Below are 27,108 nucleotides of genomic sequence, written 5' to 3'. Positions count from 1 at the left end.
AATGCTCACAACCTCTACTCCTTCCAGCCTGATTCCTTTATCTCCAACCTGAAAACTGTCATCTGGAAGGTATTACAAACTTTACATCTGAATGAAGCCATAGCACTGTTTAACTCTACATTCATGAATATACTAAATAGCCACTCTCCCATTTCAGTGAAAAGAATTAAAACCAACCCTGCACTCCCTGGTTGTCCAAAGATTCTAAACAATTCATGAAGAGCATGGGATAATGCATGGAAAACAAGGAGGAAGTACAGTACTATAGTCAGTCTTCAATTGCAAAGAACCAAGAACTCCTAATAAAAAAAAAATGATCAGAACTGAAAAAAGAACTATCAAACTAGACTACAAAATGACTGGAGAAGAAACCCTAAAGCCTTCTGGTCAGCCATAAATCATCTCCTAAATCAAGGTTAATTTCTACAGCCCAATCCACGTTTAACCTAACCAATAGTATCACTAACCAATTCAATGCTCGTTTTATACAAAAGGTTACCTCTCACCCTCTACTACCACCCACCCATAAAACCACAAAGTAGCCAAAAGATCTTTACCTTCTAACCAGTACCTAATGCTGTGATCAAGAAGCTGTCCCTTAAACTCAAATCTTCCACTCTGGCCCTATATAAAATACCAGATGAATATATTAAAACTAGCAACAGAAGCCTTATCCTACCTAATGTCATCCTTCCTTGATTGCCCAATTTATTAGGATTATGTTCCCACACTTGGGAAAATTTTATATTTCTTACCTCTGCAGAAAGGAGGAAAATCCAGTAACCTTTATAACTACAGACCTATAACCATCTTATCTCCTCTGTCAAAGATACTAGAAAAGTGTATCCATAGACAAGTCCTCACCTGTATTACAGACAATAGCCTTGTCATCCCAACCCATCATGGCTTCCACCTGCACCCCAGCACTACAACTGAACTTCTAAATTTTATCACTACAGTCAGCCAGAGCAGGAATAATGGTGACTCAGTCTCAGCAGCAATATTCTTGAATCTGTCCAAGGCAATTGACACTGTATCCTATCAGAAACTATTACTTAAACTATCTTCATTAGGCCCAGTCTCATCGTCATCCTGGTTTCATTGCTTCCTGTCAAAGAGGATGCAGGCAGTGAAATAGGAAAATGACATCTCCACCTTTCTCCCTGTAACAGTTGGAGTTCACCAGTGTTCAATATTAGGTCCTGTTCTGTTCGATAGCTTCACCAATTATCTGCACACTACAACTAAGCATGCATCCATCATACACTATGCAGCTGACTCTACACTAATCTGTTCTGAAATAATCTAGAAAAACTGCAACATCTAACACAGGAATCCCTTACCTTCACCTGAGGCATAGCTAACAGACTCTCAATTAATAATAAATCCCCCCCAAAAAACAAAACCTAATCCTATTCACCCCACAGCAACTAGCTGCCTGCAAACAGCAATTTGCCATCACCTTCTCCAGTAATACTGTAGTAGAATTAGTAGCCAACACCAAACTATTAGGCATCATCATTGATGATAGCCTGAAATTTGACCACCACATAAAACCGGCAATAGAGAGAACTCAGCAAAAACTAGAAACCCTCTGCAAGATCAACAGGTAAAGCCAGAACAACGGTAACATCTTTCCTTCTATGTGCCTTTTATGTCACCCCCATACTCATCAATCTGCATTTCTCCTTACTCTCCTCACAAGATCAGTATTGCAACAAAATAACCAAAGTCTCCTCATACCAAAGCTACAGAATTCCCCACTGTATACTTGTAAAACAACTTCAGTAGCTTGAGCTACAACACTCTCTAACTCACTCAAAATTAGCACCTACCCACAAACTCCTATATCCCCTTGAAAAGTGTCCAAGCCTAAGCAGCATGTTCCAGCAGTATAACCCCACCAGACTACTACAGTCTATCAACCAGCTGTTACTGACTGTAAGCAAGTCCAAGATCTCTGTTGGAGACGCAGTGTACTTACTCCTGCCATACTGCAAACATTTGTAAAGCTTTACCCCAAGCTGTTAGACAAACTGAAAATGCTAAATCCTTCAAAAATCAGCTAAAGCAGTATTTATCTGATACATGGCTATGCTCATGCTCTACTCCTGGCTAAGTTCTTACCCTAACTCTACCTGTAACTTTCAACAAATCATTTTATAGTCAAACTTATTCATGTCCTTTTCTCTTCTCTGTCCTCTTCCCTCTACCTACCTAACTTTCCTTGTCAGCTTTAACTGCCACAGCTATTGATATGTCTTGGAAAACATACTGCATATTGTACATCTAAATGTCAATCTTGTAAATAATTTTTTACCTCATATAGATATACTTTATTAAATTATTTGCATGTTCGTATGTTCTGTAACATTCTTTTGAATACCTGTATGTTATCTGTCTAACTTGTAAGTACTATGGAGCTCTTCGACCTGGGCATCCGCTTGCCCAGTCAGGCTATCATGGTAACACAGAAGAAATCAATCAATAAATAAAAATGTAGTAGTGAAATAAAAATATAGTAGTAAACTTAGGAGAAAATTCAAACACCTAAATTCAATTCTTGGTAGCTGTTGCTGTAAAATGATTTATGTATGTGTGTATTTGTTTACTTATGGTGGGAAATGCAAGTTTTTAATTCATACTGATTAGGGTACTTTGTCAAGGACACTGTAGTAATTTCCGTGCTGTTTCTAATTCCAAACTAGTGAGGTGGTAACAAACATTTGCATGAGGCTGATGGAGGAGAGTCAAGTAGAAAATATCTGTCAGCGAATGAACGACCCCTTTGATTTGTCCCCAGTTGTCGAAACTGATGAAATGTGTAGATGTATAAGTTGTACATATTACTCTACTTGCTGACAGCATTGGAGATTTAGTTGACAGTTTGCTACAAGCACTTATGTCTTTGCATGTGGCAGGATGGTGACAAAGATGATTTGGTAACTGAGAGTGTGACACAGCCATTGCAAAGCACCAGAAATTGCCAAAAGATGATCGTGATATACTGAGAGGACAGATTTGAGGATGCCAGAGATGCCTTCCAGACATAAAGCATGTGTATACGTATGGGTGGGGGATGGCACAGGCATCGCCCGACCGAGTGAGCTCAAGTGTGGACAAGGATGTTATTAGATGATACAGAATTTTCTGTACAAGACATCAGAATATTCATTTATATTGTGTTGAGTCTATTTATAATAATAGTTTTGAGGAACTTTGGTATTTGGATGACATGTTATGCATTGTGCATGATACTTTGTTATGGAGGGACTTTGTTTCCATCCCATTTGCTAAGCTGTAAATATTCTGTATTACTGTGCAGTTTGGGAATGAAGCCGTAACAAGGAAGGAATTGTTTTTGCAGCTTTCGGTGAACAGTATTGGTGGATTCAGATGAAATGTTTGATGAGATGTGCTTTTGGACTTGCTTAGAAAAGGCTAAGTTAAGTTGTTCATGGATGGACAGGGTTTAAAACATTTATTTAATCTGTTCTTTGTTGTTTTGTTGAAAGAAGTTTTTGTTTTGTGATAGATGGACTAGATTATGTTATCTCTGTACAGGAGAGGGACATGCAAGTTCAGTGTGTACACTTGTCTGTTGTGAGGATTGCGGGCAAAGGCAAACCTTGGTATATCTATTTGTCAAAAACATGAAATGTGGAGAGGGCTAACCCTGGCACCAGATTTAGTAGTTCCTTCTTCCAAATGGGTACCTTCTACCAGCATTCCACAAAATTAACTTTAGAAGCACAACTGCATGTTTTGGGCACACATTCATGGTCAGCATAGACGTCCCAAGCCATAGATATTTGCATAGTATTTGAAGAATCAAGTAGTGGCACTGTCTAACTGATTTTCTGTTTTGTCTCATCTTAAGATTTCCACTGAGGACATTATTAAAATGTTTTTTTCTGCAATTGCACAATGCTATTATTAGGAACATATCTGCAAGTCATGCTGGAATTGATTGAAGGCTGTGGAAACATGTGGACAAACTTAATTAGTGAGTAATAGGTACATTCAGTTTAAATAGTGTTAAATCCTAGAAGAGACAACAGACATTGTGACTGTCAAAAGCTCTGTCTTTAAATGTTTGTATGGACAGCTACTTTTGTACCATGAAAGACATTGAATGGTTTTCTTGTGTTGGGAAGTCCCTTCCATTTGGTCCATAGGGCCTTTGTTTTTCTCCCTTGTGGAATATTTTGGATTTTTAGATATTTTATGTTGGGAGGACTGTGTGGGTAAGATATAGGGGTCATGGTTGTGTATATGTTTTTTTGGGTGTCTATTTGGCCTGTTCCCAAAATAGTACAGTGATAATAGTGGAGAAGCTTCATTGCCTGCACTACTATTCTTACTGATTTTCATTGTAATTTTCTGGGGACCATAGTGTTTAGTCCCAAGGGCATTCACTTTATTGTCATGCACCTGTCTCCTCAGGGCTTTTCTGTATTAGACAGAACTTTCTCCATCCCCACAGTGACTTTTTTGGCAGTGTCATCTGCTTCCATCTTGCAGCTTATCCAAGCAAATCAAGATAGTGTAAGCATAGCACTGCTCACTTCTAAAAGCTTCAATAAGGAAACTGTCCTCATTAGGTCCCCTTCTTACCCTAGAAAGTGTTATCTACACTATCACTGAAAATGGTTCCAGTGCAGTGAGGACAAACCCTGTTTACCAGGATTCAATGTCTACCACTCATTCAGACTTTGCACTGAGAGCATCTCTGTTATGGGTGGTGGTGCATCTGTATTCCTCTATAGTTCCATCACAACAAAACTAGCCCCTCGTATTTTTTGTCCACTTCTCTTGTCCTCTCTTACCTGTTCCATCCTGTCCTGTCCCTGTTTTCTGACTACATCAACTTACCTAGCATTATGGATGGACAGTTTCCCACAGTTTCTCTAGCCAGCGTGGTCGACATGAGCATCCTCAGGCAATGTATCAATTGTCTCATGTATACTGACAACCCACTTCTTCTAGTCCACACAATTTCATTATGTGATACATGCATCTATATCAAGAACTTACAATCAAGGCTCTCTCGCTCACCAGTCAGTCCATCTGATACTAAGCAGGTTGTCAGCATGCACATCTCACCTCCTGCACCTACCAAACCAACAACACATAAACCTACATATGCGGAGGTCCTTACAAGAAGCTTACCCAAACATCAGAGACTTCCCAAACACAAACATGCTTCACATAATACATCCTCTGCAGAACATAATACACATAATATATCACACACCAGTGTCTTACCAGTCAGGCCCCTAAGGCATAACACAAAAACAAACATCTTAGTCATAGGAAACTCAGTGGTGAAACACACACGTCTCTGTCACTAGGTTGGATAAGGAAAAGGTCACGGTGAGCTTGTCTGTCTGGTGTCAGTGTCCGCCACATCACACACGCACTCAAGTCCCTCCACAACAGGCACTGTTATGACTCTGTCGTAGTCCATGTTTGTCTGAACGACTTGAGGCGTACCTCACTGGACTGTATGAAAAGAGACCTGACTGAGCTCTCAGATTGTGTGTGTCAGGCAGGTATGTCCCTAGCCTTAAACAGCATTTTACCTTCACCTAGGATGATACCTCATTACAAACAAAAAATTGACTTCAGCAATTGGCTTAGTTTCTGGTGTCATTCAAAGGGGATCCAGTATCTGTCAGCCTGGGATGACATGGTTGACAGACCTCAATGCTTTGCCAGAGATGGTCTTCATCTGTCATCCTGGGATTTCGGTTGCTGGCTAAGGCTCTTGCCAGCCCTATAGTGCCTTTTTTAGGCAATGGCACAAGAACAAAATTCCCAACGTAAAAATACCTTCTAAAAACAACCTTAAGGTTATGCTGCTAAATGCTAGGAGTCTAAAACGGAAACTGCAGTCACTGGAAGATGCTGATATTTGTACAGTTACTGAGACCTGGTTTAACGTTGTGGGGAGCACCCCAGCTATACCAGGTTACATTTCCTTCCACACATTCAGACCACAAACTGAAGGCATGAGAACTAAAGGAGGTGGTGTATCAATATTCATTAAAGATAAATACATCTTTAGATTGGTTAAACAGTACAATTCCCTTGAATTACTTCAGTTGTAATTGACTGTATGTAAGACCCCTCTTCAGGACATTGCCAGCTATAGGCCCCCTCCATGAATCAGGTATCCATTCAGCCTACTTGGATCTATTTGAGTCAATCAAAATACAACCAAACACCGTGGTTTTGCTTTAATTACCCATCCATAGACTGGGTAAATGGGTAAATTGTACATGTTGTATCTCACTTGCCCAAAGGTTCCTGGATATCATTAACTCCAATGCCCTGGGCCAGCTGGTTGACACACCAACAAGGGGCTCAAACATCCTGGACCTAGTGCTCACCAACATAGGAGACTGCTGCACCACCCCCAATGTGTGGCCATCCCTGGTGAGATCTGACCATAAATCAGTCTCGCTAGAAGTAACTATAACACAAGACCCCCCCCCCTTTGCAAAAACTAGACTAAAAAAAACTCCAATGCCAATTACAACCTTTTACTTGACTGTATAAATAGCTTCATAGCCCCTCCCCCACTGATGGAAAAAACACCTATGCTGAGTTGTACACCAGTGCTTTTATACAATTGTATTGACTCTGCCATACCTGAGGCTAGAACCAAAGCAAGATCTTCAAGGAAAACCAAACCTGCCCGGTGGACAACTGCCATTAATAGACTATGCAGTAGGAGAAAGAAATTGCTGACTAAGAGCAGGAAGGACTGGTCTCAAAAATGGAAGCACTCCCTACTCAACTTAAACAAGCAAATAAGTCTCCTAGTGAAGTCCACCAAACCTAAATATGAATCCAAATTAGCTTCCCTAACTAAGGATAACTACAAGGCGTTCTTTAGTTATATCCGTAACCTCAAAGGTAAGGCCCAGATTTGCACTCAACCCATCGTTAATGGTAGTGTCTCTATATATGTACGTGTGTGTATATATATATATATATATATATATATATATATATATATATATATATATATATATATATATATATATATATATATATATATATATATATATATATATATAAAATAAATATAACCTGTGGATGTAGCAAACTTGCTGGCTGACAGGTTTAGTGAAAACTTCACTAAAGGCCAAAAACACAGCCTCTATGGGACCAGACAACATCATGGGCTGTGTTCTCCATGGGTTAAAACAGGAATTGGCATCACCATTGAGCACACTTTTCAATCACAGCCTAAGCACTGGCTTTGTCCCAGTGGAATGGAAAACCGCTACCATCATCCCTTTCCACAAACCCCAGGAACTATAGATCCATTATCCTGATCAGCCTTTATCTGCAAGGCGATGGAACAAATCATCATGGACCTTATTAACAAGGATATAGGAACTCTCCAAATGCTCGACCACACTCAGTTTGGCTTTGTCAAGGGGAGTTCATGCCTTCGAGACAGTCACCAAAGCCCTAGACTAGGGCACATCTGTGCATATGGCCTGTCTAGTCTTAGCCAAGGCCTTTGACACAGTCCCCCGCTCAGGCATCATTGATGAACTCATCCAGCTGTGTATCAACCCATATATTGCCAAGTGGGTTGCAAACTGGGTCACTGATAGAACTCCTACAGTCAAAATAAGGGGACTTCACCTCCTCCAGTAGATCTGTAACCAGTGGTGTTCCACAGGGATCAGTTCTGTGATCGCTACTGTCTGGAAACTACTTCTCCGAAGTTCAGGCTAAAATTAAAGGACTGTGGCTGACATAGTTTGCTGATGACTGTAAACTGGGAGCGATAATTGAAACCCCTAGCGCTGTCAATATCCTGCAGGAAGGTCTTACACAGACTGACTGGTGCCAAAGTCATGGTCTTGAACTTAATGCAAAAAAATGCATTATCATCCCCTTCGGTCAGGGTGATTTTCCTGCAAACTACCACATCAATAGCAATACCTTAAGCACACAGTCAGTGGTGAGAGATGTGGTCACACAGGTTGACTGCAACCTTAACTTCGATCACCATGTCGCCACAGTGGTAAGAAGGGCATTTTATGTTGCTCATCTCATAAGTAAGGGCATTGCCTTCAGAAAAAAAGGTTATAACCCCCCTGTACTCTTCCCTCATTAGGCCAATAATAGAGTACAACACTCCCTTTGGTATGTTCCTTTCCAAACATCTGCAGCAATTGGAGAGACCAAAAAGGTTCCTTATAATGAAAATTCAGGGTCTTCAAGATCTGTCTTATGCAGACAGACTAAAATCATTGTCACTTTACTGTGTCATACAGGTTACTCGGAGGCGACCTGTGCCTCGCATATAAAGCAATCTCTGACCCAGCTTTGATGTAAATGCTGTACATTCACACGTCAAATGGCACATGGGTCACTCACTTAAAGGACCTTAACCTAGTATGTGACATCAACAGAACTTGGTGGAGAGACAGATTTGTCTCACAAAGGTTGCCCCACCTTTGGAACAAGCTTCCTATTCATGTTAAAGCCCCTCGTTGGCCATATTTAAGTGCAATTTGGACGATTGGATGGGTAACCGGAAATTCACCCCAGGGGTTCCACCTGTGTCCCTTTTGGACAAGGGCAGTAGGTGCTGATTTTAGTTTCTGCTTAAACCAGAAACCCTTGGGAACACGGGTTGAACTTTGCTAGGCTTGTAAGGGCCCTGGGGCCGTTAGGATCATAGGAGGTTACTAGGCTATCTGAGGCAAAAACCTAGACATTCTGTGAAATTCTGAACATTTGAGTGTATGTTCCATGACATCATGGGCGCTGGTATAAGAGTTAAGCAGCATATGGGATGTAATGCAGACAGCCATAAGGAAGGGAGTGCTTATTTTTCTTTGGCTTTCAAGTGTTCTATGCAGTTGTCATGTTGCCCATTACTGTCAAAGCAGGTGTTATGATTCAAGCCGATTAGTGCATATGTGTGTTTACACGTGCACCACCCTGGGGTATAGTATCAGGTGTGATTTGATGATCTGTACATGTTATGACCCAGTGCATTTTGGGTATAGTCTGCTAGCCTTTATCCCCCAGGATGGGTGAGCCAGCATCAGTCACTTACTGCCAGTTTCCCTCTCCCCAAATGACCCCCTCCAGTACCTCATGGGACACTGGTCAATTCTGGGTCATCTAGGTCACTTTATCCCTTTGCTTGATGGAGTCAGGCTTATTGTTCTAGAATTCCACTTTGGGACTGGAGTGATTTTTTTGATGCAGTGATATTCTACAGCATTTGTGTGTTTCACTCATGTCCTGTCTCCCAAGACATTGTGTGCTGCAGTCCTGCCTGAGCTTTACTAGGTATTGATGTTGCATTCTGTCACCCTCAGATAAGGAAGAAAGGAAGGAAGTTTAGGCACACAATCTTGGTTTTCCCTTGCTAATTCTAACTATCCAGGCTCATTCCTAGACCCAGGATGGGACTGGCACATGCGGATATCCTGCATCTGCCCCAGTGGGTTGCCCATAAATTAATATCTATTTGTAAAATTTATTTGGCATTCCACTGCCAACACCTTATCACAGTTGGGTCTGCTGTTCAACAGTAACATTTTTCAGTTTTACAAGGTTGATAACAATTTTTTAGAAACAGTGGCAGAAATGGTGAAAATATTATATTAGTAGTATATATGAAGCATGGTGAGTCGGACACAAAGATCTCTGCCTCACAATCCAGAGCATGGCGTTTAGTCCTGACTTCCAATCACTATCTTTTTTAGTTAACTTGTTTTGCCCGAGTCTGTTTTTTTTGTTTTATTTTTTCTGTGGGTGCTGCAGTTTCCTGTCAGTTCTCAGAATATGCTGGCAAAGTGGCTGCTCTAAACTGTCCTTATATTGTTTTTATTCTTAACCTTGTGGCACAGTGGTCTATGGACAGCTTCACTTCCAGTATAACAATTATAATAAAACAAAAATGAAAATATGCAAACTAAATGGAATGTACTTGTTTGGGACAATATGGCAAGGATCTTCCAAGTTAAGTGTTCTTGTCAGGATTTAAATTGCCTCAGATTAAAAGGCATGTTGTGAGCGAACAACATTCATTTCAAAAGTTGACTGAAGTCATGATATACATTTATGTTCTTTGCTCATGAAAACCCTTCATAACTTCACTAGTTCATTTTGTAATAGTTATTAATAGTTATACAAACTGAAGAGACCTGACTAGTTCCTAACCAAACAGCCATGGGCATTTTTTATCATTCAGTAACATTACTAAGTCTAGATAATGCAGAAGAAAATACTGTTGTTAGAAAGTAAGGTACTAAATAAGAGCACTATAGAACTTAACAGAGTTGAGTGCTGCAGAATAATAGCATTAATCCATTTGGTAGTGACAGCATTGTGCTTTGCCTCATATTTTTCTCCCTCTTTAATACTATTATTTTGTGCTGATACCTCATAGCCTGTTGTGCTCATTACTTATTGATTGCATATGTTTCATAGAGTGTATTCCTGTAGGAAGACACCAGCCATCCGAATCACTTTCAGTCACTTTGAAAAAGAAACAGTAATATTAGTAATAATAATAAAATGTGTGAATAGTGGACTAGGCAGTGCTTGTTGCTGTTCTTTGGTCTGTGTTGCATTTTCTTTGCCAGCACTGCCATAAAACACAGTGTAGCCAGATCTAGTGCACTCTCATGATAAGCACCTGTTGCATACAGGGTGCTCTCATTTCGAAGGACATTTCTGCTCGGGGTGTATCCAGCAGGACAGCCAAGGACTAAGATGCAATACCAGACTTGTGCAATTTACAGATTCATTTTATGAGTGTTTGGCAAAGAAACATCTCAAATAATCGACTTTATTGCATTTCAAAGAGGGTAAGTAAGCACAAAATGCTTTTCTTTTTTTAATCTAAAATAGTATATATTAAAACTCTTATAGTGGCCTTCCTAAGTAATGTGAAAAGTGCTGACACCAGTCACTCACTGTGTGTTAACCCTTAATAGTAAGAATAGCAGTGCAGAGCTTGGTATTTGAAGGGTCACTGGAAGCATGGCCTGTAGGACCATTTTTAGGAACTGACTGCTTTGCAGAGTGGAGACTGCTTGGCTCCTTGCCATATCCCAGTATAAAATCTCTGTCCTTGTGGTAAGGACGAGGGTAGTGGGACTGTATGCTTCAGGAATCTGTTCAGGACTTGCAGGCAGCACTGCCACAAATTTACCGAAGTGGGACTAGGTGAGAATGTTCTGTGATTATTTCAGAAGGGACTGCATGCATTCATGTTTTCTTCATAGCAAACATTAGTGAAATTTATACTGCAGCATGTGCTGTGAGATAGACTTGCTAACTGAAAATAGATCTGCAGTTGCCATTGAGTAGCTTTCCCCCTCCCCCAATGTTTCCATAATGTTGAGGCAAATTACTTGTAAAATCTTTTAATGATGTACAGAAAAATTATTGAAACTGAATATGGTATTATCTTAGCTGTGTGTAATGACATATAAGATAAGAAAACTTTTGTTTTAATGTGAGTATTATGTAGTAACATTGGTGCTGGGTCCCCGAAGTAAGTAAGGTATTGCAAAATGCTGTTTCTCCGTTTGAGTAATGTTAAGGAAGCAGTAGGCTGGACTGTCAAATTAAGCAATAGTTTAAAATAAGTAGAGCTTCTAGAAGGCTTAACTAATCATTTTACTCATTCTTCTGAGCCTTGGCTGGACTTAATCTGTATTCTATTAGCAGGAGTGTTTATAGCTTAATGTTCAGAGTATAGAGGCTGAGAACTCGGAGATATGAATGAGAAATTGACAAAGTAGCATCCTGTTGTGTGATTTTTTTTTTTTTTTTTGAGCCATTTGCCTCACTTGTTTAGTTTGTGAAGTGCCATTATCATGCTAGTATGATTAGATCATTGTCAGGAGATACTTTTCTTAACAGTAGCAGTAAGGCACTCTTCATTTAACACTATGCTGCCTGCTATAATGAGAAAAATCAGGAGTTACTGACTTCACTATACAGTGGTGCCCACTATAACAGGAAACATCATAAGTTTCCCCAACACATTATTGCCTAACATGAAGACATCAGTGGGCACTCCCAAAACACTGTCATCAGGACGCATGCTGTCCAACATCAGCATCAGGAGGTGTTGCATATAACATAACCATCCGGATCTTTCCCAATGTCAGCATTGGGAGGCATTGTCAAAAAAAAAAAAAAAGATAATCAGGAGGCACTTCCTAACACCCGCCACCTGCTGTAGAACCAGCATTAGTACCACCCCAGGACACCACCACCATCAGAACACACATTGTCAAGCATTAGCATTAGGAGGTGTTGCATAAAATGCCACCATTAGGAAGTACTCCCCCTCAACACCAGTATTCGGAGGTGCTGCCCATAATACCAGCATCATAGGGCACCACCCAAATATCACCATTGGGAGGTATTCTGTGGACTACAGTATCAGGAGGTACTGCCCCTAATGCCACCATCACAAGGTACCACAGCATTAGTATCAGGACGTACTGCCAAAAAACACCAGTATCAAAGAACCCCACCAACACTGGCATCAGGAGGCACTCCTCCTACAACACTAGCATTAGAATATATGGAACTCCCTCATACACCACCATCCGGACCCATTTCCAAGGCTACAGTATCAGGAGCTGTTATCCCTAATACCACCTTCATGAGAACACCCCCTGATACCAACATCAGGAAGTGTTGCAAAAAACACCCCCATCAAGAGACACCCCCCCACCTTAACATCATTAGTTGGCAGCCCCAAAATAGCAGCATCAGCAGTGGGCACTTTCAGTAGCACCAGAATCAGAGAACATTCTGCTTAAAGCCAGTATCAGGAGTTACTGCCTGAAACATAACTAACAGGAGACATTCCACCCTCCACCAAGCTACCTATTTCAGGAGGTAATACTGCTAATACCACTGTGAAAGGGGACCATGTCAAGCATCAGCATCAGAAGGCATTTCCCAGATAACACTGTCATTAGGTGCTATTAATACCACCATTAAATGGCACCCCCCCAACACCAAATTCAGGAGGCACACCTTAATGATACCAAGAGGCATTCTGCCTAAGGCATTCCTAATATGGTACTTCCATTAATAACAAGACACATGTCCTAATACCAACATTTAGTAGGTGGATGTGTAACACCTGCCTTAATACTAGTGTCATGCTGACCCCCCCCCCCAAAGTGCAGGAGCACCAAGCAGATGTTCTTTGTGTTTCACTGTTGCAGTCATTAGATTTGGGTAATCTGCTAGCAGGATGCCCTCAGTCGGTCTGAATTCCAAAGTCTTGGGTCCTGCATCAGTTGCTGTCTTCTCTTCCATGACGTCAGGTCGTCAGGGGTATAAAACACGCAGCCGACGCCATTTTCTTTAGTCTTTCTTGCCGTGCGGTGCCCAAAGCAGAAGCATTTCGCAAGTGCCGGTCGGCCGACTGCTGAAATATTCGAGTTTGAGTTTCAGATCCGAAGTCTTCACTAAAGCTAAGTACCCCATTGGGGAAACTTTTTTCTTGCTTTTTACCGATGTCAGAAAAAGTTAATAATTGCATTACTTGTGGAAAGCAAATACCTCATAAGGATTTCCATTTATACTGTATTCCTTGCCTAGACCCTGATCACAATGTGCATAGCTGTCGGTTTTATGCTAGATTTAACCAACGCACTATTAAGTGTCAGTATATTTTTGCATCAAAGTATTTTGGAAACAGATTTAACCACTCAGATATGTCGTCGGATAGCAATCCGACTACCGGAGTGCATAAAAAACGCAAAGAAAAGGACAGAGAAAGGCAGTCGAGATCCAAAACCGATGACGAAGCTTCTCCTAAGCCAGTCGCCGGTACTCAGTGAGGCGCTTTCACAGCCCCTGATACCTGCTACCTTCGAGTCACAGGCCTCTACCGACACCCATGTGGAGTCCGGCATGCCGCAAGATACTCAAGGTATTGGACCGATGGATGTATCTCCCTTGGATGGGTCCGGAGCCACTGAGCAGGCACTGGCTTCCGAGGGTGTATTCAGACCTCAACATTTGTATATCAAACAGACGACAGCTGCAAAACCAAAGATAAAAGCAACTTCTAAAACTAAAAAAAAAAATTACGCATGAGCCACGTGCACAGGCCTCTATGCCTAAAAAGCAGATGATCAAAATGGCTGAAGACCTTATTACCTTGATCAGGAGTACCCATCTCCCTCCAGATAAGAGACCTAGGCAAGACACTGACTATGAATCTTCAGATCAGGTTTCTATTTCTTCTGATTCCTCTTCTGATCAGGAATTATCTGTACCTCCCTATGAGGATTCTGATGCTGAGGAGTCTATTCCATCTGCATCTCCTCCTGAGGATTATTCATTTGGAGAAACCTTGCATACTTTGAGGGAGCATTTTCACTGGGAGAGTCAAGACTTCTCAGAATCAAAAAAGAGGCTCAGGGATTTCCTTCTTCTCCCTCAGCACAAGCCTTTAGCCATTCTCCCTGTTTTAGACATTGTGGATGATGTGTTTTCGGAGTCAAGCTTGACCCCTGACTCCTTACCTCCGGCTCCCAGTAAGCCTGACAGATATTACAGGGTCCCTGACTCACATAAATTTTTATTTAGAAACCCTGCTGCTGATCCTGAAACTATTTCACAGGGTCCAAAGGGAATTAAGGCCTCAACAGCAAAAAATCCTACCCCCTCTGACAGAGATTCAAGGGCACTAGACATATGGGGAAAAAAGGTTTATACATCTGCAACCTTGGCAAACAGGGCCTTAAACTGTCAATTTCATATGCTAAAGTACCAACAACATGTTATGGGATTGCTGAAACAGAAAAAGATGTTGATTTCAGAATGTGCAGAAAATAAAGAATTGCAGGAATTATTGCATGCAGCTGAACAAGTTGGAAAGCATACTTTGCAATGTGGTTTTGATTCCTTAGAGGCCTCCTGCAGGGCAGCAGTTACTGGATCTGTGATTAGGAGGCATGCCTGGTTAAAGGAACAAAATTTGCCTGATCATGTTAAAGCTAAATTGCTAGATGCACCTTTACAGCATGATTCTCTGTTTGATATTAAGGCAGAAGAGGTCTTGAAGAAAATGGAAGACAAAGCTAAGTCTATGCAAACTGTTAAAGAATTCTTACAAGTGCAGTCACCAAGATTCAGTAGACACTGGCCTACAAAAAACTGGTCCTTTCCTGTGTCGGACAGAGCTCAAAGGGGCAAATCCAGATGCCCTAAGGGTTCCAGATACCAGGCGCAAGATTCATACAGGTCAAAGCAATGGGGCGCTTCTACCTCCAAATCTGGAGGAGCTAAAGCGCAAACCTACAGAAAACAATCCCAATGACTTCCCTCTGCCTACACAAACACTTATCTTTTGGCAGCACCCATAGGGGAAAGTTAGCACTTTTTGCTCAAAATTGGCAGTTAATAACCCAGGACAAGTGGGTACTAAACATAGTATCACAGGGATACAGATTCCATTTCCACACACACTGCCAATGGTAAATGGTTGGCCAGATCTGCCAAAAAATCAATGGGCAGAGGCACAGAAACAGGTTACGTCCCTCATGGATATGGGGGCCATTAAGCCAGTACCAGAACAGGAAAAAGGACAAGGTTTTTACTCAAGACTGTTCTTGGTACCCAGAAAGGACAAGGCCTGGCAGCCAATACTGGATTTATTGATTTTGAACACATACCTGGACATTCCAAAATTCAAAATGCTGACTTTGCAGCAGCTTCTGCCCATGCTGGGCAAGAATGCTTGGCTGGTGACATTAGACCTAAAAGAGGCATACCTGCATGTCCCAGTAAGACAATCGTGCAGAAGATACCTCAGATTCAAGTCTGGCTTAATGCATTACCAATTCTCTGCACTGCCCTTTGGCTTATCTACTGAGCCCAGGGTCTTTACAAAGTGCCTGGCACCAGTAATTGCATTTTGCAGACAAAGAAGTATACAAATATATCCTTACTTAGACAACTGTCTCATTTAAGCAGAGAACAAGGAGATTCTTCTTCGACACCTGGCGTTTGTGAAAAGGCTTCTAACATGCCTAGGGTACACAGTAAATGAAAAGAAATCACAACTGGTACCCTCTCAAAAGATAACATTCCTGGGTGCAAGCTTGAATTCAACTGCCCAGATGGCTTTCCTCACGCCAGACAAGCAAAGGCAACTGACTACTTGCTTCAAACTGATGGCAACAAAAACCCAGTTATCTGCAAGACAAATTCTGCAGGCTCTGGGCTTCATGGCATCCTGGATCCTACTGATTCCACATGCAAGACTGCATATGAGGAAACTTCAATGGTACCTGAAAAGTTTATGGAGTCAACATTCTCAGAGTCTGGAAGCAATGATTCCTCTCATTCCGTGCCTACAACAGGAGTTTCTATGGTGGGCAAAGGCATGTCACCAAAACATGGGACGGGCCTTCACTCTCCCCCCTGTCAGCCAAACCTTAACAACAGATGCCTCGGATTATGCCTGGGGGGCCCATATGGCAGGAAGATGCATTCAGGGCATATGGACCCCAAAACAAATGCATCTACATATCAACCAGAAAGAGATGCTAGCTGTTCAAAATGCCCTAACAGCCTTCAAGGACTTACTTCATCCAGCACAACTACTGATAAAGACGGATGACACCACAGCCATGTGGTATATAAACAAGCAAGGGGGCACACACTCATACCCCCTTTGCAGATTAGCCATGGCACTGTGGGACACAGCTTTGACCTACCAAATACATCTTCAAGCTCCATTCCTGCCGGGAAAACAAAATACACTGGCAGACGATTTAAGCAGAAACCTTATGGATCCTCAAGAGTGGAAACTAAATCCACAAGTCTTCAGCATGATAACAGAGAAATGGGGGAGCCCAGACATAGATCTATTTGCCTCTCCTCGAAATTATCAATTGAAAAGATTCTGCACAAGGACTTATCACAGACAAGCATGGAAAGTGGACACCCTATCAGTTTATGCCTTCCCTCCTCTGCCTCTTCTCCCCAAGGTCCTCCTAAAAGTCAAACAAGAGAAACCAAAGATAATACTAATTGCCCCGGACTGGCCCTGCCAGTACTGGTACCCAATCCTAAGGAACTTGTCTCATTACCCAGCTTGGACCTTACCTCAAAGACCTCAACTACTGTCCCAGAAAAACAATCAGATCTTGCACAATCAACTACAGACACTGAACCTGGCAGCATGGCTCATCATGTAGTTATACAAAAAAACACCTCTCAGTAAAGCTGTGATGGATGTCATTTTGGAAGCCAGAAGGCCTAGTACTAGAAAATCTTATGCTGACAAATGGAAGAGATTCTGTGCTTGGAATCAAGCACAAGGAACTGATACAGCAGAACCAAATATTCCTCAGATATTACAATACTTAACTGAGATGCTTGACAAAGGCCTATCTTTCTCATCAATTAAAATCCATGCCTCTGCCATTTCGGCTCATTACAATACAGAGCCACCAATCTTTTTTCATCCTTTACTAAAGCAGTATCTTAGAGGAGCCAAATATTTAAGGCCTCCTAGAAGATCACCATTACCTGCATGGGACCTCAATTATGTGTTGGAAAAGTTCACCCTGCCTCCATTTGAACCAGCTGCTACTGCTGATATAAAGTTCTTATCATGGAAAACAGCTCTGCTACTAGCAATCACTTCAGCAAGAAGAGTTTCAGAGCTACAGGCCCTCATGGCTGTAGAGCCTTTTATCATATTTTACCCAGACAGGGTGTCTCTGAGGACAAATCCTACTTTTATGCCTAAGGTGGTTTCCAGTGTGGCTCTTAACCAAACAATTCATCTGCCAACCTTTTATCCAAATCCGCAGAACAAGGGGGAGAAAATTCTGCATTCCTTGGACGTGCACAGACAGCTAAGATTCTACTTGAGCAGGACTAAAACTCTTAAGAAAAACTGAGCAATTACTAGTGTCATATGCTGCAGGATCAGAAGGAAAGACTATTTCAAAGCAGACAATTTCAAAGTGGATAAGCCACTGCATCTGTTTCTGCTACCTACACCATAGTAAACCCATGCCCAAGGGCATTAGGTTTCATTCCACCAGAACTGCTGCTACTTCAGCAGCCTTTCTCAGAGGAGTACCAACCAAGGACATTCTAGAGGCTGGTACTTGGAGTTCTCTTCATACCTTTACAAAGCATTATCATTTGCCTCTCTACTCTTAAGTCCAGGGCAGGCTTTGCCACTGCAGTGTTGCAGGGCCTTATAGCCGCACCTAATGCAGTTTAGCTCCAGCCTCCCAACCATAGCTTTGGGATTCTACCCAAATGTAATGACTGCAACAGTGAAACACGAAGAACATAGTACAGTTGTGTACACTTACCATAAATGTAGATGTTCGAGTGTATTCACTGTTACAGTCCAGGTTACCCTCCCGCCATCCCCCTGTCATTCTGGAGTTTATCTTTCCTTCTCTATCTTCTACAACCTATGTGGTGTATTTGCTTGTAGATGAAGGTAAAGTTTATATTGATGCATGTATATATATATATATATATATATATATATAATTTATTTTTTGCTACGTTTTTGGGAGCACCTGACATCGGGGGCAAGAAAAACTAAAGAAAATGGCGTCTGCTGCATGTTTTATACCCCTGACGACCTGACGTCATGGAAGAGAAGACAGCAACCAATGCAGGACCCAAGACTTTGGAATTCAGGCTGACTGAGGGCACCCTGTCAGCAGATTACCCAAATGTAATGACTGCAACAGTGAATACACTCGAACATCTACATTTATGGTAAGTGTACATAACTGTACTTTTTCCGGACAGCTCCATAATGAGGTGCTGTTTCTAACACTAGAATTAATTAGTTAGCAGTTGGGGTGGTTAAAGATGTTACCTGTAGTTCCAGTGGTACAAGTTTGATTCCTTCAACCCTCATTTGCCTACTATGTGACCATGAGCAAGTCACTCAACTAGACAGTGCTTGTGGGTCTCTGGGAATTTCAGCTAGGCTTCTGTATGGTTTTCTGGACTACAAGCCTAGTAACTACCTCTGAACCTACTTGCTGGAAGGTACCATACCTAATGCCTTCATGAGACACTGCTGACCCTAGTACTAGATTCAGGAGGCAGTCCCTACATTTCATCAGTATCGGGAGATAATTGTGTAGCACCAGCACAGAAAATACTTTCCTTAACATGCAAATGAAGAGGTGCTACTTCTAGCAACAGTAGGAAAAGGCGGTTTCCATAAAATAGGCATCAGAAGGTCGTTTTCCTAACATCAGCTTTGGGAGATGTTCCCCTTACCTCAGTATTAGGAGACACTTTTCCTAACATAAGCATCAAGGCATATTGCCACCGACACTAGCTGCTTCAGACATTGTCCCTTAAACCATTATCAGGAAATACCACTGTAATTACTAACATCTGGAGGTAACCCTTTAACACTAACATTATCAGGAAATGCAACCCCTTAAACTGTCATCAGGAGGTACTCCCCAAATTGGTATAAGGTATTTCTGACCCTAATACCATTATCAAGATATGCCCTCTTTAACAGCAGCATCAATATGTACTGTGCCTACTATGAACATCTAAAAATTCTTCTGCTAACTCAAACATTGGAGGGGAACTGCCCCTACCACCCTCAGCACAATCATCAGTAGGTATTTATAATAAAACCAGCACCAGAGGGCACTGCCCTTAAAATGAGCAACAGTTGGCACTCTGAGTAACACCAGTATTAAGGGATGCTGTTCCTAATTACACCATCAGGAGGCACTTTTGGTAAGTTACAATCAGTGGGCACTCACAGTACTAAAAGCACCAGGGGGCACTTCCCCTAAAATGAGTAACAATGGACACTTCTAGTTAATGTTATCTGGGGACACATCCTTCCCACCACCACCACCATTAGTGAGGACTCCCAGTGACATCAGCATCATGAGGCACTGCCCTTAACATTAGCTACCATGGACGTTATCAGTAACACCAGCATTAGGAAGCACTAGGTTCATGGGTTCATAGGTAGGTACTAGGCTATTGGCCCTAGGGCCTGTATAAGCCTAACCAAATGGTACCTTGGCTTTTGCCACCCAAGAAAATTATTTTCCTCTGCCCCTGTCAAGCAGAGCCACAGAAGTGATTTTTCTTGAAGAGTGCTAATGAGGAGCTTTGTTTGATACAGATAGGTAGTTTGTTCCAGAGTATGGGAAGTCTCTGGGACAGGAATCTATCCCTCAAGCATGTTTTCTTTATTGTGGTGATAAGGTTTAGGTCCCTGGAGCGTGTAGCTCGGAGGGATTGGGATTTCTTTAAGTGGAGCATGTCCAACAGCTATGTGGATAAAACACAGTAATACCCCAGATAGCACCATTAGGAGGCACATTTTGTAATGTCACCATCACTGGGCACCTCCAGTAACAGAAGTATCAGGAGTCCATCCTCATAACATCTTGCAGCCTGCTGCATGTCTGTCTTGTGCAGTTTCCTTTGTTTGGCCTAATGGTACTCTTGTAGTAGACTTACAGATTTTTCCTCTTCAGTAATATACTGTTTCACTAGGCCCATCCTATTAATGATACAATCCTGTATTATGTATCCAAAGCAGCAGATTTACCATTGTACCACTTTGCTGCTTTCCTTCCTACTGGCTTATGTCATCTGCACCTGGATCCTTAAGTATCTATGTGATGTTATGCATGGTCAGTCATTTGTGTTTACATCTGGTGCTTCTTTTGGATCACCCAGGTGGTTAAATCCTTTTTTTTTTTTTCAGTCTGATTTTGAGTATCTGAATTTTTTGATCAGATCCTCTAATTGTCGAGGTGTGAATGCGTCATTGAACCACTGTTTGACCAACAATGTGTCTCTTGATTTAAAAGGCTTTTATCAATCAGTTTATTGTCAGATTATTAAAAAGCTCTGTACTCCGGGACTAATTTCCATTTTATATTTTAAACTGATGGTATGATCATATGAACACTATAAAAAGAAATTCAGAGTACAGCTTTCAGAAGTTGGTGTGCTTTTAATATTAAATAAATGTTGAAATCATGTAGGATAGTGCAGTGAATGTCACTGCTGTCTCAAAGCAAGAGGTCCTTCAGCTCAGTTCTCAGTTGAGAGCCTTTTCTGTGAGTCTTCATGTCCTTCCTTCATCCAGGTGGTTTTCCTTCAGGAGCTGTGATTTTCTCCTATTTCCCAAAGACATGCAGTGTCTGAATTGGCATTCCCCAAATTGCCAATAGATGTGAGTGTGTGTGTGTGTGCATTTTGCAAAAGGCAGGCTTCCTGTCCAGAAAGGGTTTTAATGCCCTGCACTTATTGATCGGTTTGGCTTGGATGTGCCTGTGAATCTATAAAGTGAGTCATCAGAAAAACTGATGGATAATGAAGTTTCTTCTTCCTCTTTTTTGTAATTACGAGTACCTTTTCCTTTTCTTGAATTTCAGGATAAATCAGAGCAGTAACTAATATTAACATGTTTAACCATGAGACCTGAAAGGTTATTTCTCCATGCTCACCGAATGCACACAGTTGCATAACAACAAATCAGGCATAAAGATGACCATGGTAATTACACATGCAGAAGACGGAAGGTGGGGGCAAGGAAGCACTGAGAAAGAGTGAGTGTGGAGTATGGATGCCTACTTATATATGCATCTAGTAGGGAATACTGCAGTTTCTTTAACAGCATAACCTCATGGTTTCACTGCATGCTAGTGAGGTGTTGTTTTTTGAAGTAAATCGTAGACATCATTTAAGGAGTGTTTTAAATATGTTAATAGATCTATTTATCTCTCGCTCTCTCTCTCTGTGTGCATATATATATATATATATATATATAAATAACATTTATGTAGTTACAACTTGCAGGTGGATTTTAAAATATTGTCATTTGAAATCTGTCTTCTCAGGAGGGCTGGATGTAAAGGAAAGCTAATGGACTTCACAACGATTGCACTCCTTCCCCTTCTTTTTGGCAGTGTGGGCCTGTTTCTGTTGTACAAGCTACTGCAGAGGTTGCAGGAGAAGGCCTATGTCCAGGATGCTGTGGTGGTGATTACAGGGGCAAGTTCCGGATTAGGAAAAGGTGAGAAAGATGAACAGAGAAAGGAAGATATTCTGTTTGATATAAGGTTGATTAAAAGTAAAACTAGTCTTCATTATTCACACCCATCTTGAGTCAGTTACATGAAGCAATGGGAAGAACAACTGGGAGAAAGGTTTTAATATAAAACAATGGTGTCTGTAGTATCGTCTCTTTAATTGATTTATTTTTTAAAGTTTTAAATTTATTTTAGCAAACTGAAGAAGGTGAACCTTCTTGACACTAGTCAGTGAATTCACATTAATGGAGATAAAACAGTGTAAACTTCATTGCTGTGCTTTTTTGTACTCCTGAATATGTCAGGCAAGCCGATCCAGTTTTGACCGAAATATATTTTTGATGATTTTGGTGATGTTTTGGTAGTCACCATTTGTATCACTGACTATTTGCTATGTTCCTTTTTAGTAATACAACTGAAAAATGTGTAACATAGTCATATGATGTTCACTATTATGTATTCAGAGAGGACTTAAGTGTTGCTGTGTGATGTTTATGTTTTAGTGTTACAAAGTCAGTATAATGTTCTTAAGTACATGGTCGCATTCTACATGTGCATAAACATTTAGTAATGTTGGGATCAGATATTTCTGTTTGGTACAGTTAAAAGATAGCTGTTTTGGCAGTTAATTTTATGTTCTTACTTCACTGTATTGACTCTTCAGTGTTTAGGCTCATTGTGATTTTTTTTCTAGGTGCTTCTTCCCTTCCTAACCACTGACCATGATGCATCTCTCGAGACAGATTGTCTGGAGGGGGCTATCATCCAGACAACCTCAACGGTGTTTTGTGTCTCTACTGCCACTTCCTCTCTCTTTTTGTGTGCTGGGTGGAAGGAGAGTCATAGTCCTATGCCCAAGCTAGTCTGGGTTCCCCCCAGAATGGGGCTTTATGGTATCTGCACAAGGTCCCTGGACAGGCAGAACTACACAGCTCTCCCCGTACAAATAAATAGCTTGCATCCTGCTTAGTGGCAGCCACAATTCCTGATGGCTGACATGAGCACCCTTTTCACCTCAAGGTACTTTCTGATCTCCTACATCCTCCAAGGCACATGCATGCTCTTGCATTCATGTCCTGAGGGGCTATCATTACTGGCTTGGGAGCACCAAGCCCATATCCATCCCAGTAACAGCTCTTATTGCTGTGCAAGCCTTTACTTGCATGGGAACATTTGTCATAATCTCAGATCATCTGCAGCATGCATGTAGAGAGCAACTGCAAACTGGTGGCGGAGTGCAGAGGGATCACAAGGTGTTGGCACTACATGTAGAAGATGCCTGACATTCAGACCAACCATGGGATTAGGCAATAACTGGAAAATCTTTACCGGCTGCATGTGATTGCTACTAGACACTCAGTTCTTACTTTGCCCATTTCTGGCAATAAGCTGAGTCTCTGAATGAATAATTTCCCTTGAAGAAAAGGGACTCTGTCTCATGGAGAGATGTGGGTGGCTATGCCAGGTAAGAATAGATGAAACAAGTAGGTCTGAAGGGGTACAAGGATGGAATACATTATTAATTTAGTGGAGGTGATGGAGTCTGCTGGTAAGATATATACAATGACAAGAAAAAGAAGCAATTTTTTGTTAGTTTTTAGGACAGAGACAAAGAACTGCCTTTGAATCAGTGGCACTTGCACTCTGTAGGAGATCCTTTGTTCACTGCTTCTTAATATTTTTGACATCTTCATAAAAGTTCCACATGTAGTTGTGATTGCCTTGTTCTTTTTATGATACCAGCTCTTATTTCCTTCCACTTGCAGTGTAAAATACTTTGTAATGTAATTGGCTAGGATTTTGAAAACATTACTCCTCTCTCCCCAGTTGCACAATAGCAACCAAACCCGAAGGTTAACATTTGCAGCGAGTTTCAGCAGTTGTGTACAGAAAGCAGTGGTTAGAAGTCACAGAATGAGATGCCATCACTTTGTAGTTATTTCAACATTTTAGTAATGAACACTGAAAGATTCTTGACAGTTCAGTGCTATAAATGTTTATAAACTATATTTTGCTGAGCTAGCTGTTAAATAAAACATAATGTCATAATAGGCAACTTTTCAAGCTTAAGAAGAGGATGCATTAGAGAAGTGTCATAGTTAGAATGCGTCCACTTTCTTGCTGTTCACATTACAAGTGTCTTAATGACAATCCCAGACTGGTTTGTTGTGTATATAAATATATGGTTAGTATATAGTAAACTGGGGGAATTAGTTAGGTATGCATTCAAGTCTTCTAGCATATAATGGCAATCAGATGCATTTATTCTTGTACCCTTGTTACGTCAGTAGACTGCAGAATGCAGTTTCTCAAGGAAGGCATAAGGTATTCAAGTCCAGATGTTACACTGCATCTCTGCAGACCTCACTGCACACTGACACTAGGTGAATGGCTCATGGAATTGTAAAGGAGATGGAGGGCTAACATACCTAATACTTCCTTCAATGTATGAAGTGACTAGAGCTGCCTCTGACTCTTACTGTGGTAGTGAATGAAAAGGGATCTGGAAGGATGTAGGTAAAATGGACAATGTAATGGTCTGTAAAGGGGCTGTATAGAGAGTTTGACCAAAAACTCGTTTTCAAAAGTTTCACTGCAGGATGATAAAACATTATATTACAATAGTTACAGTTTTTAAATAAGTGTGTCTGTTATGTGTATGTATGTGATTTTGTTTGTGTGCGTGTTGGCGCACATATGCACTTGTGTATTACAGTAGGGAGTAATGTCATCACCGGTCAGATCACAAAGTGGTCATCCTTGAAATAAATATAAAAGCTGAACTCCCAGAAAACCCTAGAACTTTTAAGAACTTTTCTAAGGCTAAGTAGCTCCTATTTAAAGCTCATTTAAGGCTAAAATGCCTTTTTTTTGTAAACTTGCAGTTCACTCCCACACTGCCTTATGGTGTTTAGAACTTTTTTGGAGCTGGCTTCTTTAACTAAGGGACTTCCCAGCTAATATTAGAAAGGGCAAGGAGTTATTAACAAAATGACAATAAGATTGTTAGTCCAGGATGTCCTGCAGTACAGAAATTAATCATAGATACTTATTATTCATATTTTCAAATTTATGTTTATATTTTCATGAGAGACCTACAAGTTGTTGAGGTGTATGGAGTGAAAGGGTTCCTGTTATGTGATCGAAGATGCGTTCTTTCGAATCCCTGGGAAAGAAATCGCTTGGCCTCTTCTGTTAGTTTGCCGTTTTCGTCACTGTAGTGCAATTTCAGAGTTGGTCTATTTAATTAGGGGGTATGGGGGGCAAAGTCCCCCACTTTATGTAATGTTTTAAAGTTTTGTTTTGTTTTTTCTTTTGTGGAACAGCGATTTGGAAAAAAATTGCTGTTCTAAGTGTTCGGGATTGTAAGCTTTCGCTTATATGGGGTCGATAAATCAGTGTTCGCTTTTTTAAGTGTTTGCTGATTTAATATAGACCCGAGTGAAATACCAATGTAGGGGAGAGGACAGTTCCCTGTCACTGCTGGTTTATATCGCACTAAACCGAACATATTGCTGGTTGTGTGCTAGTAATTATGAAAATAAGCAATATTTTCCACATGTACTTAATACTTCAGAAACTGAGCGACTTACAAACTGTTGCATGACATTAAGTGAAACCTTAGATGTTGTTGAAGAGAACTTTGATATTTGCACTGTAAGTTGCACATCCTGAGAGGTATCCAGTATTACTTGTTTTGCTATTTATACAATTAAGCATATGTTTTTGGATCTCCTTCAAAGGATCAAAATTGCAGAACATCGAGTCTCTGATCATCGAAGACCAGAGGATCGAAGTTCTGAAATATCGAACCTACCAAAAAAAAAAAAACATGAAAACTACAGTGAACAGAATGGTAAAGTTCTCGTTCCACACCGTACAGAGATCTCCATTCACAAGGTTCAGTATTGCAGCACTTCGATCTTCTGGTCTTCGATGATGAGAGGTTCGATGTCCTACAGTTTCGATCATTTGAAGGGGATCTATATTTTCATATTTCTCTAAATAGCTCAATAAACATGCACCTACAGAGGAATTTCTTGTCATTTGAAAGCTTATGTCTAGTTAACAAAATGTTCTAACAATATATGTTTAGGTTGTACAGTTTTCAAGATAAAAATTTGTGAAAGTTTACACAACATTATTTGGGATTAGTGTGCATAATCATATATTATAGTACTTATGGAAAAGAGTATGAATGCATCAACTATTATTTCTGTAAAGAATATTACTTACTGATAATATCTCTCTATTTGTACAGTTTTAATAGCTTTTATTGTTCACATTATATTTACATGTATTTATCGTATGCTTTTTAATTTTATTTTTCAGACAATGCTTTGGCATGTAATATGTCTGTGTAGGTTGCTAGGGGGTGCAACATTCCACATCACATAGATATTGAGTTAAGTGATGGCATAGCCAAATTCTAAGCTGCCTAAGCTTGAAGAACACCGTAGCCTATGTGGAAGTATTACAGAAACCCTGCACAAGCATGTAAATAATTGCATAGAAACAGCAGTACCAAACTGAAATAAACTGAGGAGAAATTCCAGAAATAAGCCCGTTTGGTTGACTTCAAGTATAAATAGGTTGTACAACAAGAGAAGGAAAATCCTGTCCATAAATAGGAAAGGCTATTCCCAAAAGACAAAAAACTCGCTCATCTTAGTCTCAACAAGCAACTCTGGGGACTAATCAAGTCCACAAAACCCAACTTCAAGGGGTAGCCTCCCAGACTAAAGATTTAACCACAAGGCATTTTTCAGTTATGTGTGCAACCAAACCAAACAGTGTGCTGAACTTATAGTAAATAGATCTTCCTATACTGAACCAAGGGATAGAGTAAATTTGCTAGCTGATAAATTTAGCTCCATTTCCACCCCCTATTACCCCAAGTTGTTCCCTAGGAAATGCCCTCTATCATTTCTCCCACAACTAACACTAAAGAACAGGTCCTCACTGCACTCTCCAGAGCTAAAAA

The 27,108-nt window shown here is 40.8% G+C and overlaps 1 protein-coding gene across 7 annotated transcripts in view; it reads left to right on the top strand.

Moving 5' to 3' along the window:
* DHRS7B (dehydrogenase/reductase 7B) overlaps positions 1-27,108 on the top strand; it is a 749,348-nt gene that overhangs the window by 442,307 nt on the left and 279,933 nt on the right. For 5 of the 7 annotated variants that reach the window (XM_044089396.1, XM_044089394.1, XM_044089397.1 and 2 more), the window contains exon 2: positions 21,933-22,108. In XM_044089396.1, the coding sequence (XP_043945331.1) occupies positions 21,958-22,108 (151 nt within the window). In that variant the 5' untranslated portion in view covers positions 21,933-21,957. Of the gene's footprint in view, positions 1-10,738; positions 10,863-11,115; positions 11,224-21,932; positions 22,109-27,108 lie in introns of those variants that run through there. The other 2 variants (XM_044089393.1, XM_044089391.1) reach the window with 2 other exon arrangements.

The sequence above is a fragment of the Protopterus annectens genome, chromosome 12.part0, assembly GCF_019279795.1.
Source record: "Protopterus annectens isolate FY-2018-M chromosome 12.part0, PAN1.0, whole genome shotgun sequence".
In the NCBI taxonomy this organism is placed as follows: domain Eukaryota; kingdom Metazoa; phylum Chordata; order Ceratodontiformes; family Protopteridae; genus Protopterus; species Protopterus annectens.
Note: the sequence above shows the minus strand (reverse complement) of the source record. Positions and strands in the feature narration are given on the sequence as shown.